This window comes from Eleutherodactylus coqui, chromosome 4 (genome assembly GCF_035609145.1).
Source record: "Eleutherodactylus coqui strain aEleCoq1 chromosome 4, aEleCoq1.hap1, whole genome shotgun sequence".
NCBI lineage: Eukaryota > Metazoa > Chordata > Amphibia > Anura > Eleutherodactylidae > Eleutherodactylus > Eleutherodactylus coqui.
Genome location: NC_089840.1, coordinates 60,845,353 through 60,868,448, shown reverse-complemented (window position 1 = coordinate 60,868,448; position 23,096 = coordinate 60,845,353). Strand labels below are relative to the sequence as shown.

Below are 23,096 nucleotides of genomic sequence, written 5' to 3'. Positions count from 1 at the left end.
TTGATGTCCAAAGGAAGCAAGATTAGCAATTAAAATGTACAATGAAAGATAACATTTTCTCTGTGGGTAGGGATCAGTGAATCTGTAAAAAATGAATTTAGTATTGATTTTCCAGCAAGTGATTCAAGCATGTCAAAGGTATTCTACCATTTATAGTTGTGTCAAAGCTACTGGTCCGTATTGAAAATGTGATTTGTAACTAAACTGTTATAGAAGTGGTCTATCAGAATATCAGACCATCCTTAGGTGGGCCCAGGCTTTGACATGATAATGGTCCCCAAATGTCCAGCAGGAAACAAACTCATATAGAGCAGACTCTAGAGCCAATCACTTGCATGTGTTTTGCCAGCATCAGCGGATGTGGATCTGCTGTGCCACACATTGGTTTCCCTTGGCCAAATCCAGAGGCGACAACTGAGGAACTCCCGTCTTCACCCTTTCAAACCCTTTAGTTGAGATCTGGGCTATGAAGCGTGGTCCCCAAGCCATTACACTAGAAGTAGCCCCAGTTATGTGGCTGCTGATGATACAATATAAGTAGGTGCAGTAATTCAGCATTTAAACAAAGGTGTAGTCAGAACAATGCAGTTTAAATCAGGCAGCGTAACCTCAAAACAAAGAAAAGTCCAGAGGTTTGGGCACACAGAGCTGGTTCAACACATTGTAAATAGGCAAGGAGTCAGGGCAGGCAGAAGAAAGGTCTACAAAACAAGCCGAGGTCAGGAGTGGGGAATACAGCAAAGTCAGGAAAAAGTCGGTAGTCAAATATAGTCAGTGACTGCACAAATAAATAGTACGTTCAGCTGAACCAGGAAGACCAAAAGCTTAGGTACCTTCCTTAAGGAGAAGATGCCTGATATAACCAGAGGTGCTCCATGATTGACAGGGGAAAGAATAGCAGGATGCATGTTGGCTCATTAAGGCTACAGGCATTTGTGAGCCGTTCGGGCAGCAGAGATGACAGACAGGAGGCCAGAGCTGGATGTCTGCCACGGACATGGGAAATCGTAACAGATTTCTAAAGCGTTGACTCACAAAGCTCCTTATAGATCTGCATAAATGGAGGGGGGGCATCAGTATCATTTTCCTTGGTGGACCCAAGAAATCACAGTCCAGCAATAAAGTAAGCCATAGCTGAGTTTCTCTTCTCTGTTCCTCAATGATCTTACTGAGAAGTACTCGGCACTATTGCACTTATGATACTTTTTTAATTACTGCCCAGTAAAAAGTCCTTCCAAATTACTGCCATTAGAAAGAAAGGAGTGAAGTCAGTAAATAGCGTTTGTGTACAAACCTTTCAAAAATGATTTATGAAGACTCTGATTTGTCTTATTTAATTGGTTTTCTGCTTGTCTTCATTAATAACACTTACTTCATGTGCCTTGAAGTCTAAAGGAAGTGTGAGGCGTTTGAAAACCCATCTGGAGAAAACCATCTACTGTATGTGATGTCTTACGGGCTCCCATCATTACAACTGACATCTTCAAATAAGCTTCAAATGAGTCCAGTATCTATTAAATCTCAATTGTCAGCTACAGATTAAACATTACATCTAACTTGAGGCTTGGTCGCATGTGATATACACTGTTATCTACATTATTAGAACAAGGATTTCATTAAATATACATATTTATGATAGAAACACAAACACTTTGACAAAGTTTCATGCCTTCTTCTGGATCAACATTGGGGAGCAATAGGCTGGCACTAAATGGCCATAAGCCTTTTTTCACTATGTTACTATGTTGTGCAGTGATCTTGGGATGTCCAAGTTGGCATTACTTGATGTAGAAGGAATCAAAGTATTGAAAAGATGTGATATCTATCTAAGAGGCGACAACTTGTACACATGTAGATAAAAGAAATAGCAATGTGCTTCATCAGGGATGAAGCATTAACACATGAATCAGAGAACTAATGTCGGCAAATTATACTGTCTATCTAATATCTACAATGTCTGACTAATAGTTAATCCAACAGCTGACAACGAGCAAAAGAAAGAATGGATAAGTTGGATTTTCACATCCTTTCTCTAAGAGATAAGTGGTTATGGAAGTGCATGATAGCTACTTAAAGGAAACTTGTCATGTCTCCACAGTACCATTAACTAAGTTATGGTGCTGTTAGGGAAGGTGCCAGGGAGCCGAGTGATGTATTTTTTTTATACTCACCCACTCTGGCGATCCAGCGCTGTCATCTGGTGAAGATCACTCAGTGCAGGTAAGTCTGACTTTTTTCAGAGTCCCATAACTTGTTTTGGAGATCACAAGCACAGGACTCGGAAAACAATCAGATTTTCCAGCGCCGAGCGACCTACAGAGGGGAATACCACTGGAACCAGAAAGTAGGTGAGTATAAAAAAAATGCATCACCCGGCTCCCTATCCCCTTCCCTAATAGCATGATAACATAGTTTATGATGCTGTGGGTATGTGACAGGTTCTCTTCAATCCATATACCTACTGCCATAAACATGGATGTTCAGTCATTCGGAATGCGCATGTTGATGGGCTCAAGAAGAATATCTATTGGGTCAACAGTTATCTCATGTCTACGGCTACAAATGATCATCACAATCTGTAGTCTCAGTCTAACAGCGGCAATGCATTCCAGGTGCAGGCGTGGGTCCAGTGTGATGTCATGACATCAGCGCTGGACCATGTGATGTGCCTACCGATTCATGCGCAGTGTCATTCGGTGCTGGATGCTGAGGGAGATACATCTCACTTTTATCTTTGGCTGGCTGAGCTAGCTATAGTCCAAGCCAGCCCATGAGTAACTTGTCTAGGGTATTTATTCTAGCTCCTCTGAGCACAGGATGACCATTATACTTTTGTAATACTTTTGATTACACTTTTGGTATACTGGTTGTGCTGTGTGTTTTGGAGTTTCCTATTTTTGAACTTCAGTGTACTTCTTGGGTCTTTTGTTGTACCTTGGACTTTGGACCACAACTGTGAGTTTGTCTTTGGAGCTAATTTTGGTTATTCCCGTACTCCAACCCTTGCTACTTTGTAAGTCTTATCTATTTACGCTGTCCATGTTCTTCCCCTTTCCTCATATTTTACCTAGGGGTGGTTAAGGAATTTAGTTAAGATCCAGCCGTGGGGTTGCCCTTTTCAGAGTGGGTGTTCTGCTGTCTTGTCAGGTTCAGGCAGGGCAGATCCAGGGTAAGAACATAGGTGTTAGGTTGTGCGGCTGGGACTTGTGGTTCTACAGGTTTCCATGAACACACCTTCACAAGTGAGGGTTAATTGAGCTGGCTGGGTGTGGTATTCGCCAGCCAATCCCTCTGGTCTGCTGCACATAAATATCATCTTCTCTTGCCAGAGAATGCTGGTCATTTTATCATGTTTATGCACTCAATGTTAATCCACTCTGAGCTATGTTATGCATGTCTAGTCTGTTGTGTGTCTCTCACCTTCCCAGAGGACGGTCTGGACACCTGTAGTCCTTGTCTGCAACTTATGCAGACCCCCTCTCCCCTTCCTTTTCACAGGTGTCGGCCTCCAGACGTCTGATGTCTTATGAGTGTGTCAGATGGCTGATGTCTGATATGGTTCCCTGTATGTCAGTACGGTGTCTGACTCTTTAGCAATGGTTTATCTGTATGGATGTGAGCTCTGAGTGGGGTTTCTGTGTTGGGTTTCTCTGCCATCCTAGGGTTTTGCTTTTATGCATGATGTGTAGTGCGTGTCTGTGCAGGTGGCCGGACATTTGTTTGAACAGTGTTGTATTCATTGGGTCTGTGCAGGTGATAGACAAGGTGTATGAACAGTCCAGTTCTATCTTGCGTGCAAGTTCCTGGGCTGTTGGTGTGAACAGCAACATGTTCAGTGTCTGTGTAGGTTTCCAGATGCCAGGTGTGAACGGTCCTGTTCTGTGAGTTGGTGTGACCAGTTTGCAGTCCTACCTGGGTGTTCAGTATGCATTTTGTGTGCTTATGGTGTAGGTGTGAATGCTGTCTTGCATCCGTGCTGAGGCTTGGTGCCCTGGTGTTACGTGAACATCTAGTAAGGTGGTTTCATACGTGTAGCAGCTCTGTTATCGCCTGGGCTTTAAATGTTGTTCAGCCCTTTGTCAATGTGTTACACCAACAGGACTGAAGTAACTCCATCAAAAATATAGATTTTTTTTTAATGTTCCTTCATAGGCTTGCATTTGTGTGAAAATTAGTGTGACTTATAAATTTTGACTTTTACATTTTGATCAGATGTCCACGAGAATCGTCATGCTCATAAACATCAGTTAGTGAAACTTTTTTTTAAAGGAGAGATAACACATTTGTTTAGGAAAATTAGTTTCACAATTAAAATTTTGGGGGGAAAAGGGTATTGTGGGCGCTGCTAGATTTGGATCCAAAAAGTGACTTAGGGTCCATTTACACAAAGGAACCTCAAACTACACTATTTTTTCTGGCACAAATGCGAGAAGCAAACAGAAACCTTATAGTTATCTTTTTGACTAATGAAAGTTTATGGGGTTTTTTCGGTCTCTACCTGAATTCCATTTTCAGGGATTCAGATGCAACCCAGAAACGTAGACTTAGCAGCTGTGTGAATGAACCCTTACTTTGGTAAAATAAAATGTATAATTTTTCTTTGTCACTTTTGGTAGTGGGGGGGGGGGGGTATTGCTTTCTTGATTTTTTTTCAGATCTCAGGCCTTCAAGCTATTTTTGTAAGACCTATTTCACATGAATGTATTCTGCTTTTATATCTGTATTGTATTCATATGGCTTTTTCAGCAGTGGGGTGCCATTTTTCTTCTAGCTGTATTTTCTCCAACTACCCATGCACAAATATGGGATGAAATGAATTTCATTCAATCATTGAGAAAAAATTCTGATTAATCATTTATCCAAAGACACAGTGGGATATTTATCATATATTTTCATTCCGGTTTTGAGTTTGCTTTTCTTCTCTTTTCCAGTTTAAATGTGCGACAAAATAATTAAATGTCGCACAACCTTGATAAATTTATCACATCTTTAAATATGTCTAAAGTTGTGGAGTCACTTTGTACAACACCCAGCTACTAGGAACAGGTTGCAACAAATGTCGCAACTTTTTGAAAACTCCACTCCAACCCCGCCCCCTTTTCTAGACACTTTTGAAAAGTTGAGGAATAGGCATGACAACTGTTCTTTTTGGTGCAAGTCAATAGTTAATCTATCGAAATTGATTTGCACCCAAAAAAAAAAGGTGCAACTTCCACCAGAGATCTGGCTCAACACCAGTAATAAATGTGCCCTAAAGGGCCTAGAAAAATAATCAATACCCAACAGTCAACTAAATACTTGCAGAGGAGCTGTCAGCTTTTCTGACCTATCTATTTCATAAATACCTGCATTAGGAAATTCATGAATAGCTGGGTGATACTATCCCCTTGTCAAAGGGGCGTGTCCTACACATCCTGTCAGCATTGATTGGACAATGTCAGTGTGCAGGGTGTTTACATAATTTTTAGAGAAGTCAATTGGCATTACGCAAATAGTGTAGGACAGCGAGCTATACTTTTTCTGTAACTCCTGAGTTACCAAAGTAGCCTACCTCGCTGTTTCTGTAATTCCAGTCACATCGTACAGAGTGGTTTTCCCATGTTGGGCCAAGATGGGAACACTCTTTTCTTTATGCTGATCTTCAAAATTAACTATTAGCATCCATGTATAAATATATTTTAAAGTGCAGTCTATTAATATTTGTTCTAGAAGAGCCACAACCTATTCAAGGCATTGTTGGAAAAGCACGGGGCTGTGAATACCGGTTTTCCTGCTACATTAAAGGGGTTGCGTCACAACAGGTTTTACCTGTCATGCACATACCCCAGTCACAGCTTGTCCCGAAGTGTATGGCAGTCAGTGGCTGCATATGTGCATCACTGTTCCATTCACTTCAATGGGACTACCATAGGTAGTTGACTCAGCTACCTCCAGCAGACCCATTGAAGTGAATGAAAGGGAGTTGTGCATACATGACCACCAGCTGCCATATACTTTGGGATGAGCAGTGTAAATAATGGATAGATTCTTAGATTGATAGGCCTGTAAAGTGCAGGTGATGGAAATTGTGCAGAAATAAATTGCAGGTGAAGCCAAAGTCTAATTATGCAGCATAAGTGGGCATGTGGCTACATGAGTCAAGCTCCTCCTGGCTCTGTCTCCTCCTCTCTGATGTTCTGAAGTGCAACTGTCAGCCCATCAGCACCATTACAGCACAGTTGCTTAGTTCTGCTACTGTAGTTATGTTATCAGCTTGGTTCTGGTGCTGAATTTATGTAATGAGCTTGATTCTGATATTATATCTATGTACTGAGGTTAGTTTGTGTTGTATTTATGTTATGCGTTTCGCTCTGGTGTTGTATTTAGATACTGGGCTTGGTTCTGGTGCTGTATTTATGCTATCGTTTCGCTCTGGTGTTGTATTTAGATACTGGGCTTGGTTCTGGTGCTGTATTTATGCTATCGTTTCGCTCTGGTGTTGTATTTAGATACTGGGCTTGGTTCTAGTGCTGTATTTATACTATGCGTTTTGCTCTGGCGTTGTATTTAGATACTGGGCTTGGTTCTGGTGCTGTATTAATTTCTGTTATGCGTTGAATTCTGGTGCTATATTTTTGAGCTTGGTTCTGAGGCTGTATTTATGTTATTAGCTTAATTCTGGTGCAGCATTTATTCCCTGAAATGTTCTAGTGTGGATATTCTGCTATTTAGCTTATGATGGGGGAGACCAAAAAATCTGCATAGTATGCCATCTAATCTATAGCTGGCACTGGAGGTGCCCATCAGTAATGGCATGTTATGTAATATAGTATATGCTGCATCAAGCATTACAAAGCTTCCTGGAGGTGAAATGTCCATCATTCAAATAATAATGTTTACTACTTCTATAAAGAGTACAATTCCACTTTAAGCAGCCAACCAGGAATGACGTCTTACTGACACTCAGCCCAACTTAATGCTATCCTAAGAAAACTGTTTATCTCTGCCCCCTGTGTTTCCCGCTATCTCTCTAGTCTGTCATTACTGAATGTAGATTATCCTTTCCACGGAAATTCGGCTGGCAACCTTTATTTCTTCCCCACCTCAGGAGATGTTTCAGCTTTGGCTTGTTGGAGGTCTGCAGGAGACACGGGATGTTTTACAGAACCCAGGTGGGAATGTGCCCTTTAAAGGTTGTGTGCTATTGATCTACTAGAAGGGCCTAGAAAGCTAGAGGCCCTTATTGATCGTAGTCAGCCAAGCATTCATCATACGGACTGTACAACATACAACTGTCAAAGCATAAAAAGTCATTACTATCATACTTAAAGAGAAAGGTTGGGAGAGAAGTAGCCGTAGGGATGACTTTGTTTTCCGATACCTCCTCTTTGTGAATTATACATTTTTTGCAGAATTTAGCTGCTATAGAATAAGACAGGGAACTCATTTCATCATCACAGTAAACAGAGCAAAGCAGAAGCTGCAATCCATAATATTGGTATAAGGTTGATGACATGTGTAATTATGCATGCAAGACCTCCAAGAAGCTGTGGCTACAAAGGGCGCCGTCGGCATGTTAATCTTACATTAACCGGCATTCTCCGTCCTCTGGGAAGCACTTCTATTAAATAATTACTTAAATAGCTGGCTGTAATTTTGTCAATAAGATTTCTTGGAGATATCTTTTTGCAGTAATATAAGGGCTCTGGGATTTGTTACAAGGCGCAGCATAAATATATTTACATCTATTGATGATCGTGTCACTTCCAGTGGCAAAGCCTGCATGGCAGAACGCTGACTTAAAAAAGTAGGCCAGCATAAATATTTGTTCATTTAAGTTGATATGGGTGTTTTTGGAGATGTGATAAAGAACTTTCCTCCATGTTATCTATTACCCTCTTCTTTCCCAATGTTGGGAGGCTACAACTCTCAGTATCAGTTGACATATTCAGAGGCGTAACTTGAAGATGCTGGGTCTAGAGTTGCCACCTTACTCAACAAAAAATACCAGACACGGTAAAATAGGGCATGATTAGGGCATGGCTTATCATAATGTATTATTTTACGTCCATTATTCTAGTGGCTCCATAAAGAAAATAAATGGTCTGCAGCACACAATACAACACCCCAGTATCTGCGCGCTCAGTCACAGACCCTGACCTTGGATCCACGAGTCAATCAGCCCAAACTAGAAAATTGAGCAGCAGACGGGTGCAAATGACTTAATCTTCTCTATTGTATCCACATAGTAACAACATTTCGGCTGTAGCACCAAGCCTTTGTCAAGTCAATTAAAAGTCACCCACAGGTACACAATATATAACAACATTAAACCAATCCCCACACATGTAATCTAGTGGCCCCAGTAGTAAGAGTGCCCTCTCTGAGTGACCCCAATAATAATAGCACCCCTTCTCAGCTATCTCCAGCAGCCCCATTGAAATGAATGCAGTGTGCATACTCAATCACTGCTCATCCACAGAAGCTGACATGTTCTGATGATTAATGGTGGACCCAGTGGTCAGACACACAGCAATTCTATAGATAAGGATAACTTTCAATCAACTCCTTTAAATTTCTAATTATTATCAAGAGCTCTGATATTTACTGTCAGTGAATGGAAACATTAATGTTCTCCCTATACAACTACTGAGTTTACGGGTTATAAGATAGTGTTAGTGATAGCTTGAAGCCTTGAGTCTAGGGCAGAATTGTGCTCCTACTTTGTTTGGCTCATGGAGGAATGCCTAGACTAAAGTCACAAGACCGGCAGCTGTAAGAACACGACTAAGGCAGGGCTGTCTTCTTCAGTCTAGGAATACAAACAATGAATGTTCATCTCACTGACAGCAAGTAGAAACTTTGAGAAATCAAAGTATTAAGTATATTAGAAATCCAAATGAAGCAAAACCAAACTTTAAAGAACGTGACATTTGCCTAAAATTCTGAACAAAATTGAAAGCAATTTCCCATAGAACAATAAGGTGGGTATAAATACTGGGGCCTATTTATTATTCTTTATACACTTGTTTTGTGGTGTACAAAAGTCATATTTGTGGCACACAAGCCAAAACTGCAAACTTTTTGGGCTTTTATGTTGGGTCACTGCACTTTTTTTATGGGCGGGGCCTAGCATTAGAAGGCATGGCGACACATGGCCCATCATACTTAGTATAATGGACACCTGAAGCTGGCATCCATTGAGGCTTTTTTCTTATGCTTTAGAATTCTGCACCCAAAAGTCACAATTTTGGCATTTACGCCACGTCTTACCACTTTTGGGAGGAATCTGGTTTTATGGAATCTGGCTGAGCACAACCTCTTACCTTTATTATCATCTATGCCAGAAATTTGCATAGATTATACCTATTAAATAGTGAAGGAGGAAAAAAGAGAAAATAACTCCTGCGCTCAGGGAAACCTACAAGAACAGCAAATGACACCATAGACTCTACACAAATATCCTACTCCACCTCGGAGCCCACTGCGGAATTCCATTGCGGAATTCCGCACCGTGAAATCCCCCGTCCTCACCCGCGGCATGCTCTATTTGCCGTGGGTGTACGCGCGGCCGGCTTCCATTGCAGTCAATGGAAGCCGTCCGTTCACGCTATCTTCCGCTGCAGCACAGCGGAAGATAGCGTGAAATCGCCTCTCTGCCCATCGCCGCCGCGTCATGTGACACGGCCGGCCGCGTCATGTGACACTGTGGGCGTGTCTTGTGACGTGGCCGGCGTGTCACGCCGAAGCGTCATGTGGGACCCAGGACGCCGGATCCGCTGGTAAGTATGGGGTCTCTGGGAGGGCGCCGTGACGGGCTTCGCTGCAGAATATTCCGCGGCGGAGCCCGTCACGGCCATGTGCAGCCGGTCTTAGGTGCATTGTGGAATTTTTTTTTCCTTATACCATTCTTTACTTAGCATACTTCATACTGATATTTTATGGCGAAAAAATGGCATAGAGTATGAATCAATTTGGCACATTTTGCCATTTTAGTCACATGACTTTTTCTAGACAACGCTCGAAACTGTAGAAGTAAGCATAAAAAATATCTGAAACACTTAAAAAAAATTGGTGTGCCGCGGGATATTCGAGCCAAAATAGCAAGGAGTTTTGCTTCGTAAATCTCCTCCATTGTGTTGATGTTGACTAAATCCACTTGAATGCTGTGTAGCACGTGATCCGTGTTTACAGCAGGGAAAGGATATGATGAATTAGAGGATTAAATTACAGCAACAGGCTGAAATATTCAGCATGAAAAGCAGCAGTGTGCGCCGCGCACTAAGGTTACCGGTTCACTTCATTTTCTTGCAGAATCAATTCCCGGTGGTTTTGCTCATCTTAAATTCTAACAATTGCCTATAATGTATCCAGCCGAAAGAGAATCAAAAGATTTATCTTCTGCTAAAATATATTTTCTCTTGGCATTCAGGAAATTTAGTAGCTGTGTATCTTGCGACTGCAAATTCCTGATTTGAAAATTAAGAGCGCTAGTGAGTGCGGTGATTAAATTTCGTTTGCTTCTACAAATATAGCCGGTCGATTATTACATTTGATTTATGTTATGGGTAAAAGATACAATTAATATTACAAACCTGCAGTTTGATGATATCAAAGTCTCATGTCTGGAGCTCCAGTATTGTCCCTAATTGCTAGTAAATAGTGTTCTGCATTCTTATGAGTGTTGGTTCAACCCACTTAATATCTGTCTCCACCGGGCAGGAGTCTGAAGTATGATAACAGTTTGTATTCATAGCAAGTCCATATACATTTCCATAAAGAAAAAAATCACCGGAACCAATAAGTTCATAAATTACAGTCTTCTATGAAATTTCTGAGGTCTATGACATTGGATGACAACCAATATGACAACTATCACAGTGGTTGTCACCTAGCTATCATGGACTCCTGAGCAGCAAATCTGCCTAGTTTTGTAGTGCTATAGCCATTACTTCCATATAGTTAAATAGCTAGGCAGATGTGCTGCTGGGTAGCAACCAGTGTTGGACTCAGGGATCTTGGGTCCACTTGGGAAAAAGTTTCGGAGAGTTGACTTTCCAGTTATAGAGAAGAAGTACACACCTACTTATAATTTCACTGTAAACGTATTATTGTACATACAGGACATATTATTAATAAGATCTAATAGTTTATTTGTTAATCAAAGACCGTAGTGGCAAGTGATTATTCCCAAAGTCAGCTGCAAATGGGGTTGTCTTCTGCTGGACCTTCAGAGCCAGGACTGTCTGGTGCACTGGTAGGCCAGTCCATCCCTAAAGACAACCCTTATGGAAGCTGTAATGGGCAACTGCATAAAATATCTTAAAGAGGTTGTCCCAAAATCCTTTCCCACAGGATATCCCACCAATCCTGGGAATGGGGCTCCTGTATCCCACTCTTCTCATCACTAGGGGTTCACTTCTCCCATCAACAGTGACATCAAGACTGAATGGAGCATTAGTCACACGTGCTTGGCCCCGAATCCACTCATTTCCATAGTACTGATGGAAATTGCTGAGTACTTGTACTTGGTTATTTTCGGCAGTCACATTGAAAGTGAACGGAGTGACACCGCACATGTATGACCACAGCTCCATTCAATTTCTCCTCACTGGGAGGTTGCAGTAAGCCCATAGTGAGGAGGAGCAGGACACAGTACCCCTGTTCTCATAATCAGTGGAGGTCTTAGCAGTGAGACCCACACCGATCATAATAAACCTTTCCCCTATCCTGTAGATAACCAATATTTAACTTCATATTTTGGGATAACCCCTTTAAAGACTGATATTTAGGGGGAGGGGGTTAATTTTTTTTTTTTGGGGGGGGAGATGTTTTACTAGGAAATGCTATACAGTGATAATCCCAAGCTATATTATTCCCAACATTGTACACTTAGTACTACACTGCACTTGTTGTACTCTAAGCATCCATTAAGAGAGCGTAAATATGGTCTGCCAGGCATTCCGTAGCAAGCCCATGTGCAGTTGGCCTAAGAAATAGGAATCCTGAACTGTGGACCTCGCTCTGTAACCTAAGGATTTATAAAAGTGTTTTTTCTAAATTGGACGACCCTTTAATACATTTTAATGTTAAATCTTTTTTACAGGTGCAAAATATCAGTCTACTAGAAGGTGAAACAGTAACAGTGGAGAGCTTAGAAGGTGTGGAGCCTGTCATTCTGGCCAATGAATCCTTTCTTATGAGAGGCCAAGTGATCCGAAGTCCAACCAATCAGGTCATGGTGCATTTTCAAAGTTTACAGGCATCAAACCCAGGCACTTTCCGATTCTATTACCAAGGTAAGATATCTGCTCTTGTGTCTTGTGACTAAGAAAAACTTGTGCATGTACTGTATATCTGTCTTTGCTGAATAGTTTTGCCATACATTCCTCATATCAAACAGTAACTAGTCATCCTTGCTCCAACCATGAGGATTGGTGGCCATCTTGCTCATTTTCTAGCATTTGATGGCTGTCAATGTTGGATATCATTCCAAAAAATGAGAGTGACTACTTCAGATTTTCCCGAACATTATAAGATCTGTATGGGAGACCCACTGGCTGCTACCATTTGTGCTAGTCAACTATTTGAAAATGATCTGCACCAGTGCTTTGCAAATACCAGAGTCAGAAAATGATTTATTGGAGAGTGTGCAAAATTGGAAACTCCAATTTTTCAGCTGTAGAGTGCATTTTAATAACTGTAGGGTAATACTGTCATGCTTGGAAGCAGATTCAGACTCCAGTGGCTGAAATGATCTGGGTGAATGCTGTTAATGAAGCAAGAGTTATCAAGTAACAATCCAGGCTCGGTACAGAGATAGGCAACAATAGTTTGTAGTAAGAGGCAGGTACATAGTTAGAAATTATCTAAGCAGTAAGAGTTTGTATAGTAAAGCAGTATAAGGTAGCTACAAGCAAGACCAGAGCAGGAATATCAAGAGTCAGGAAACTTAATCAATAGTTTAGCAAAGGAGCTGTCCTGGATAACCAGTAGCTTAATGAGAAGAGCTACTGCCTGGGAAATAGGAGACTCCCTGTTCAAATCAACTGGCTTAACCCACCCATAGAGATTGCATTAGGTTAAATGTATGGGTCCTATTATTTTTTTCTCAGGATATGCTGCAAAGCCATACATATTATAGAAGCAGAACATACAGATGCTTGAAGACATGTAGCCTTCTACACTGGAACTGCATTATTCACAAACATGGGGTTGGGAAACTAGCCCAAGGTTTATGAAAAGTGCATGGAGGGACCAAACAACAAGCCTTTCTGGATTGTGTTACATCGAACTTGTAGGGCTCTGTTACATCTGACCTGTATGTATTGGTTGTGCCCTAAAAAGGACAAACAGATACACATACAATATAAATGCAGATAACACAAATATGTAAAAAGGAAACACAAAACAGGGGAGATGGGGAATCTGACCCTAAACCCTCAGATACAAAAAGACCTACCTTCCAGTGGAATGCTCGCCCTGATGAGGGTGATCCCACATCAGGATCCCAGGGGCAACCCTGACCTTCCCTAGTTGGTGACAAGGAATAGTGGCAAATGTTAGCTAATACTCAATGTATAATAAACCACAAAATTACAGGGAATAAGATGTTCAAACACCCACCAGACTTATCTTTAACTGAGATGCAGGTCAGAACCAGGAGCCACCGACAGGACCTAAAACCCCTTCAGACAAAGAGTATAACCAGTGCCCTCTGTGAGGAGGAGTCAAAATAAATCTACACAAACTAAGGCAAATTGTCTGGATGAGATTCCCATCTTCCAGCTAACCAATCAATCCATAAACCAGTAGCACTGAAATGGCAGTAAGCATGTGTTGGTATGAGAATCACGTGAGTCAGGACTAACGCCATGACATCAACCCAGCACTGATCCTCATTTGTGGCTGGAGAGCTATAATGGGCTCCTTCTCTTTTTTGTATGCCACTGATCTATTGCCAATGTTACATTTTCTTTCGAGGCCTGTCAGTCCCAGTTGTGAGAAAATTAATTAACCACGTTGTATTTTCTGATATACGTTCCTTTTCACCAAAAGATAAGCTGCGTCAAGTAGGCCTGGCATGTAGATTTAGCCATGCCAAATATGCATGTTAATAGGGAAAATAGCAGTGATATACCTATACATCTTTAGATAATCAACTTGCATATGTTCACCTACCTTGTGGTCCTCAATCTGAACAGCATCTTCGATCAAAAGATACTTCCTGTTTTGTTCAATCAACTCATTGCTTTCAATGTACAGACGATTACATGATAGGGATTCCATAGGCATTCGATGACATAAATGCCATTTGTTTCCCCCGCCAGCCATATTGCACTTTTGTAGTTGATTGTCTTGTGTAGAATGTTGACCAACTGTCTGTTTCTGTTGGTGTCTGTGTGTACGAGAGTTTCCGAGGCAGGGAAGACTGTGGGCCCTTCTGGTGCGAATTTCAGTCCTTTTCACAAGTCTACAGAACATGTGGTCTTGAGAAATATGACAAAAAAGTAACACCCAGGGAAAATATTTGCAAACAAAAACAAGCCTAGCCTTCATTGGAGCCATCTGCTTGGAGAGATGTTAAGGAAACTATATTTGTATTTATGTGTATAATTATGTACCATGTGGCAGATCACAAAAGTTATGTCTTTATGGGATTTACACTTTTAAAATTAGGTACAAGCAACTGGAATATCTCTAGTTTTGGTAGATTATTAGTCCCATTGAGACTCGAGAAAGTCAGCAGTGTTCTAGCATTCACTTAGAGCTAGACGGTTTGATGTTATGAAGTTAAATTTCCTATTTACTTCGGAGATGTTATGTATTCAGAGCTCCCTTGTTATTTGCAAAGTCAAAATTTATGTTCTATTTATGAAGAACAGAGGATCAAACGGACCACCGCAGAATAGTGACATATACAGTAAAGTCGCGAGCATATTTTAACTCCGTATTTGATCCATGTTCTGCAGATTGTAATATGGAGCTGATATAAAGCTATGTATGCATTCAAATGGGGGTATTTTTCATGGATGTCTTATAATAACACAGGATGACCTATTTTTGGCCATTTTTTTGCTTCCGAATTGGTACTAGTCTGTTGGGCAAATATGGATCAGTATTTGCCCTGTAGAGATAAAACCAATGACAACAAATATGGAGGCAGTGGGGAACAGGGGGGAGCTCTCCCCCCCCCCCCCCACTCCCCTCTGCAACCCCCCCCCCCCGCTCACCCCCGGCGCCCCCCGAATCTTTTCGTCCGAGTAGTGAGTTACTCGGAAAAAGCGGTGCTCAAGTTCAAAAACACCCGAACTGAGTAGATTCGCTCATCTCTAATTATAAATAATAAGCTGTCCTTATCTAGTATTTAATACTAAAACTTTTCTCTTGAATGGCAGTTCTGTAGAAACCGTTGGTGTAGACGACCTTGGACGTCCCTTCCAACTCTATGGTTCTATAATTTTACTTTCTGACAGGGAGCTCTAACATTTATGAAGAGTTATGCCATGATAGAAAACATACTAACATTCTCAAGTTTTTAATTAAAAAATGGATATGCCATTCTATTTCTAGAACATCATAAAGGAACTAATTGCCGTTTCATTAATTACGTGTATGACTATAGAAGAGAAATAATGGGCCGATTTACTAGTTCTGGGGCCCTTTTATTAATTCTTGGATAGAAGAATTATATATGTAATTAATGAAACTGAAATTAGATTTTAGTGCCTTCCTAATAAGATTCTGGTGTCCAAAAGTTGCACCAAAACTGCAACTTTTTGGGTATTTATACCACACCTGTCCACTTTTTCAAAAAGTGAGTGGGCCCAGGTTTAGGGAGTTTCTGAAAGTGTCTAAAATAAATCATATATGTGGTGCAAAGTGTCACAGCACACCACTGTCATGGCTCACCTGTCACTAGAGCCATGTTCAGGCACTAGCAGTCCCTGCAGCCTGCATGCTGAGCTCAATACAACACTGTCTCTGCTTTCTCCCTACTCTCAAACCATGTGGGCCTCTATCACTTCCCTCACCAATCCTCTTCCTGGTCCTACTATATTAGACATCCTCCCTATATGGAGAAATCGGTCTTTATTACTGTTGTGAGAAAGCCCCTGTTCCTTGTATATACCGGTTCTGACTCCTGCTAGATTTTTTGGACTATTTTGACTTCTCTGCTCCCTGACCTCGCTACTACATTCTGGACTTAGTTATTGCTTGCTACCAGCCCTGACCTTCAGCTTGGACCTCATTATTGCACCTGTGCCACCAATCCTGACCATAGATAGTGTTCTGGATATACACCTGCTCACACCATCATGACCACACTGTGCAGCGTCAGAAGCCAGACTACACGTAATGACTTGGTGACCCCGTAGCAAAGACTGCCTCCCACTTGAAGGGCTCAAGGGTGAAAACCCGGGTACCTCAAGTGCTGCCTACCCAGATAGTGCAAAGTCAAACTGGTATGTAGCAAGGAGCCTCCACATCCACCTGCCTGACATAAAACATGTAATAAAGTTTTCTGACACACTTTGTATCAGAAAACTGGCACATTTTCAATGGTAAATTTTCCCCAATGTATTTACTGTTTTTGTTTCAAAAGTTGAACATAATAATTTTCTTAATTTTTTTATAACTTTCCTGGGATGGCCATATTGGAGACACTCACTTCCTTCCTGAGTGTACACAATACAGCTGTGTGTGTGCTAAATACAGAAATTAATGCGTTATAGGATTATTCTGGTTAGTAGCTGTAATTTCAAGTTTTCACCCATTTACTGGGTATAGTACAGCACTCAGCTATTTCCGGTAGTCCCATTGACACTGAATGCAGTCGCAGTGTGCTAGGGTGACCTGCCCTCCATTCATTGCCATGGGAAAAGTAAGCAGGAGGTGAGGAGAACAGAGGAACAGGACACCCCATTCTCGGGGATTGTGGGGGTCCCAGCGGACGGACTTCCCCTGATCTATCTGTTTTCATCCATCCAGAGGCCACAGGAGATGCGTACTGAGCTCTATCTGTATGTGTAGTGCAGCTATCCTGCTTAATCTAAGCTCTCAGCAGTACAATAGAGCTGTTATTATATCCTGCTCTCTGCTGACCCTGTCTCAGTCTACACAGCAAAGCTGACTAGTGAGCAGCCAAAAGCAGGAAGCGTCAGCTGTTGTTTATGCTCTCACAGCAAGTGTGAAAACTTGAAAATTTCAAGATTTTCTCTTTTAAAAATTATAGGTTTATAATAAAATGTTGTGATAATGCACTTGAATAACTTTAATTAGTGCTTAGCAATTAATGTATGTTGTTTGAGTTGCAAAATGTACAGCATGCGTTATCTTTTATCATAGCATTAAAAAGTCTGTCTGGCTTGCAGGATCCACTACAGTAATGGTTATTACAGTATGTTCAATAGAGACTTGGAGACCTTCAAGTTACTAAGGCTTAAGTCACTTCAATTATAATAGTTGGTGCCTAGAGATTTGTTGATGATGGTAATACTTTTTAATGGACACGCATAAAGATGCTTCATAGATTAAGCCATGTTCCTTGCAGAATCTCATGGGTCGCCTCTAGAAATGTTCTCTAGTGCCAGGACAAATGGTGCTTAGCTGTTCTAAATTAAGTCATGAGTCATCTGGAAGCTTTGTCTTGTCTGAAACAAGATATAGTTGTCTCTTGCCTATTCCCTAATTTTCTGGTCAGTTTTCCCATCTTAAGCTTCTTGTCTTCTTCTCCATACACATGAGAGGTGTATAACAAAAGTTCCAGAGCACTTCAGCCAAGTTTTAGAATTTTAGTATAGAAAATAAGAGATGTTAAATAAGATATTTCAGGATGTTTAGTGGGGACTTTGAAGTGAATTGGTCTAACTTTGAAGTTTCTGTTGAAAACTGAGCAGGCCAAGAACGTGCAGAACATTTTTTGCTATGATGCCCTCTCTCTTCTATATATGCTACAAGGGCAGTCGACTGAATATTTAAAGCCTTTTGTATCTCATTGTTACACAACTTACAGTATATTCCCTCTCTCTTCTTTTCTTGTACTATTTCAAATACTATGGAGAATTGAATGAACACAGAAGCCATATGGGTACATACAGACTGCCCAGCCGTAATGTAAAGCATATCAATGAATCCATAATCAAAAACTTGGACTGGAGGAGGGAGTAATATTAACTGTCTTTTCTAATGTTAGTGCAAACCAATATTTGCTATACAATATGCTATTGGGGTCCAAATTCTTAGTTTGTTAGAGGTAAGCGGAGCTGAAGAGACTAACAATAAATCACACAGCATGGGATGTGACCCAAAGTAATCTGTTTATTGACTGACAGACAGCAGCTTTTGTACTGGCACATGATCTAATTACAATAATTCAAATCTATTATAATTCATTTATAACCATTGGTCAAAGAAACATAAACAAAATATAAATAAACAAGATAAAGAATTTAACATCTAAAATGCCAACCAAACGCATGCAGGCACAGAGTTGACCATCCATGATTAACTTCTTGGAACAGTAAATCCAAACAAGTTGTTTAGTGAGAATGTTTAAGAACATATGTGAAAAGCTAGGAACAGGTCAGTTTGACCTGCCGGACAGTCTAAATGCCATAGTAGCTAACTTCTGGAACAAAAGCCTTAGTGATTCACTCAAGGCTTATTAAATAACCATTTAATATCCATAAATCCTCCAGAAGAGAACAAATGAATATAGTGAAAAGAGACACAGAAGATGGCTACTTCCTTACAAAATGGCTACGCATAGGATAAAACATGGAGTCGTATTCATTTCACTAACATTGACTACCTGATGCACAATGTGCATTAGTAGTGCCTTAGGCTTCATTCAGACAGCTGTATGTAGACTGCCTCTGAGACTTGTTATAGAGATTCTCGGGTGCAACATGAATTGGACACCCGTCCGTGTGGTGGCCAAAGCTCCATGGACAGTGGACATTGTATGTCCTATTCTCGGCTGTGATATGAACCAGAATAATACATGCAGCATTTGTTTTCATGTGGACCATTGGTCTGTGAGAAAAATTTACTTATGTCAATAGCCTCACAAGCTATAATAAAATCAATGGACAGCACACAAACATAAAATATGACCATCTGAATAGGGGGTTAGGCTACCAGTGTACAACCCCTGCACTCTGATTGGCCAGTGCTGCCAATTTAAAATTAGCATGAAATGCCTCTGACTACTTATGCACCGTGTACACCAAGTAGTAGAAGGAGAGACCAAAGAGGGGCCAGAAAATGGAAAATCCAGGAAAGAACACGGCAAAGGGAGAGCGAAGGTCATATTATTCCCCACCCCCTTCTGTTTTTGAGGCAGATTTACTTCCCAGGACTAGAGGGTCACTTTAAAAGGGATGTCCCAGGATTACAAGTTATCCTCTATTCAATAGATAGGGAATAGCTTGCTGACTGGTGAGGGTCTCATTGGAGATCCTGAGAACCAGGGATTCCTGTGTCCCCCATCTTCTTCACTGTGGAGTTACTGCACCCCACAGTGAGGAGACTGAATGGAGTGCTGGTCACACCAGGGTGCTACCGATCCATTCAGTTTCAATGGGATTGCCGGAGATACAGTAGCCAAGCAGGTATTTCCATCAGCCCCTTTGAAATGAATGGAGGAGCAGCCACACATGCTTTGCCAACGCTTCATTCATTCTGACATCACTTTGTGGGGAGAAGCTACCCCTGCAGAAGGGGACACAGTACCCCCATACTTGTGCTTGACAGAGGTCTCAACAATGAGACTCCCACTAATCTGCAAGTTATCCCCTATTGGGTAGGTAAGGGATAACTTGTGATCCTGGTACAACCCGTTTAATGCTTACTAGTGGCTCTTGACCCTGTCTCATAGACTGGTGTCCCAAGCAGTAGACCCCTATCTATGATACCCATGTGCCCTATTGAATGGACAACACCTTTAAGACTATTATTAGAGATGAGCAAGCGTACTCGGTAAGGACAGATACTCGAGCGAGTATCGTCCTTACCGAGTACCTGCCTGCTCGCCCTCAATGATTCGAGGTGCCAGCATGGGTGAGCGCTATGTAGTGGGAGTAAGCAGGGTGGAGCAGGGGGGAGAAAGAGTTCTCCCTCCAGTTCTCCCCCGCCGCTCCCCGCCCCCCGCCGGCACCCGAATCTTTGCGGACGAGTAGGCAGGTACTCAGTAAGGCCAAGTATCTGTCCTTACCGAGTAAGCTCGCTCATCTCTAACTATTATCTAGGAATCTTACATAAATTTTTCAATACAAATCTGAACTTAATTGTGACAAATAAAATTGTAAGATTTGTTTCAGCCCCAGATATTCTGAATGGAACTTGATCTAATACCATAAATTGTCATTTTCTACTTATTTAATGCACCCGTTCAGTAATGTGTGCTATGCTGGTCATGTACATTCCTATTTTACACAACCCACCAATTCCAAACAGCTTATTGCAGTCATTTTGCAGCATACAGGCTTAGTCACATGGGTGCATCGGCGCCCGTGTTACTGCAAGAGGAAGACGGCCACACTTCAGGACGGACATCTCTCTGCAGCGCCGGAAGAAAGAACATGTGACCGGCTCCATTGCGTCCATACTGAAGTGCGGCCGTCTTCTTCGTGCAATAAGGGCTCAGTCACACGGGCGCATCGGTGCCCGTGTGACTAAGCCCTACCATTGTATTGTAAAGCTTTGATGGATTGCTTCATTCCTCACCATTCTGATTTGGCTCCTTTTGTTGTGTGATGGACTCTCGATGTCCAAAGGCTAAACTACATAAGTAATATTTATTCACTTAGAATCACTATTAGGTAACCTACACTGACAGTTACTAATTGTTCTGTAGTATAATGGTCTACTTCAGTGTTCAACAAATTAATAGCCTTGTATGATGTCCAGGCATGTAATATCTTTTATAGAGTGTAAGAGGATGAGTGATGTATCACTCATTCAGGACACATTAAGTGAATCTGAACAGAGGCTGTTCATTGAAATAGAGCAAAGAGCAAGTTTTGTTTTTACTTTGAGTAATTGCTGTCATGGACCTGAAGCTGCCCGTATATATAGCGGTAGTATGTGGCGTAGATAAAACCTTTTACAGGTTTACCACAAATTGCCACACCGTTGCAATGTAGCTTGTAGAAGTGAAACACAAATAAGCTTGCTGATTTGAAACCCTCACAACTCACGTTTAATGACACTCAGATACATAAACTTGATATCAATGGAAGCAGAAACTCAAAAAGATTTGTAGCACAACATCAAAAATGTTTTCCACATCAGAGGTTTTCAATATGAGCCCCTTAGTCAATCAATGCACATTGAGCCTGTAGTCAAGTTCCTGCCATACATGTTGTAGGGTATCATAACTGATTGATGCAGCGGCTTCTGTGATTCGTACCCACAGATCATCCATGGTGGGTGGTAAGGAGGTCATGTAGACTCTAACACTCCCCCAGAGGAAAAAAATCACAAGGCGTAAGGCCCAGGGAATGTGGAGGCCAAGGAAGAAGTTGACTACCATCACCACCTGCACAGCCAATCCATCTGTTTGATAGTCGTCTATTGAGCTCACTTCCAACTTCAATGGGGAGGGTGCCGATCCTGTTGGAAGGGATTTCCTGTTCCAGCGGCGGCAGAAGCAATATCTGTAGCATCGAGGTACAAAATCCCTGTGATTGTATCCTCATGAAAAAAGAGGGGGCCAAACACTTCCATAAAGTTTATATAACACAAAACACATTTACCTTGGGGGAGTCGCACATACGCTCCACATAGACAAGTGGGTTTTCCCTCCGCCAGATTCTGTCATTATGTTTGTTAACTGCCAGAAGGTGGAAGGCGGCTTCATCACTGAACACTAAATACTCCATGAAACCATCGCTTTCCATTACAGTTGTCATACTCTCGCAGAAAGAATATTTTTTCCCATAGCAACCAATCACAGCGCAGCTTTCATTTTGCCTCAGCAGTTTGAGAAATGAATACTGCACTGTGATTGGTAGCTGTGAGCAACAAGATCAGTCTTATGGTAGACAGTTTGGCTAAATGAAAATTTTTGAATTTCTGTTTCCATTGATGTAACATTTATGCAAATGAGTGTTATTAGACGTGAGTTATGAGGGTTTCAAATCAGGAAGATCGTTTGTAATAACCCTCTCCAACACTATCCTACCAAAAGTAATTGGACACCGGAGCAAGAATCAAAAGTAGTATTTATTTCCATCTATTATTACTTAGCGGGGCTCCTCGGGCCCTGATGACATTGGATACTCTCCGTGGCATACTTTCTATTAACAGTTAAATTTTATGCTGCTCATGGCAGTTAAAAAGAAAAAGAGTGTATCTTAGCAGAAGCAGGTATGACTACCCCAGCCCAACAGATTTATATAGAACTGACAGCAAAAACTGCTGTAAATTATACCAGAATTCTATTCCAGCTCATCTGTTTTGGCACACGGACGGTTCAAGATGTGAAAAATGTACTTTATTAGGGCGCCCACCCACTGGCATTTTTTTTTCTTTGCGTTTTGCGTTTTTCCTGCAGAGCAATTAGAATTGAATGTACTCCTGTCCACTGGCGTTTTGCGTTGCGTTGCGTTTTTTAACATAGGAACTGTCAGTTGCATATGTGTCCTTATTTTTCTCCTAATGCACCCATGAAAGTCAATGGAAATTAATGGAAAAGCCGCGAAAACGCCGCGAAAAACGCGGGAAAAACGCCGCAAAAACGCTGCGTTTTTCACGCACGAAAATCGCAAACGCCAGTGGGTGGGCGCCCTTACAAGGCATATATCTCTTAATACATTAGGCACATCTTACTCCAGTAGGGTTCATATTAAGACCAGCGGTCTTAAATTCCCTCAGTCTGATAAAGCATGGGAGTTTTAGGGACTTTTCATACAGGACGGAATATTCGACAACAGCATTACAGAATATACCGTCCCGGAATTCTGCACCAAAATGCACACTGCTAACTGCAGATTCTGATACGGAATTGACGGCATAATTCTGCTATTTTCAATTTTGCATCAAAATCCACATTAGTATTGTGGATTTTGGTTCTGAATAGAAATGAGCGAGCGTACTCGTTAAGGCAAATT

At 41.4% G+C, this 23,096-nt stretch overlaps 1 protein-coding gene across 1 annotated transcript in view; it reads left to right on the top strand.

Annotated features, from left to right (window-relative positions):
* The window catches only part of SEZ6 (seizure related 6 homolog), a 268,918-nt gene that overhangs the window by 150,105 nt on the left and 95,717 nt on the right, over positions 1-23,096 (top strand). The window contains exon 4 of the mRNA XM_066601545.1: positions 12,086-12,278. Coding sequence (XP_066457642.1) covers positions 12,086-12,278 — 193 coding nt within the window. The remainder of the gene's footprint in view (positions 1-12,085; positions 12,279-23,096) is intronic.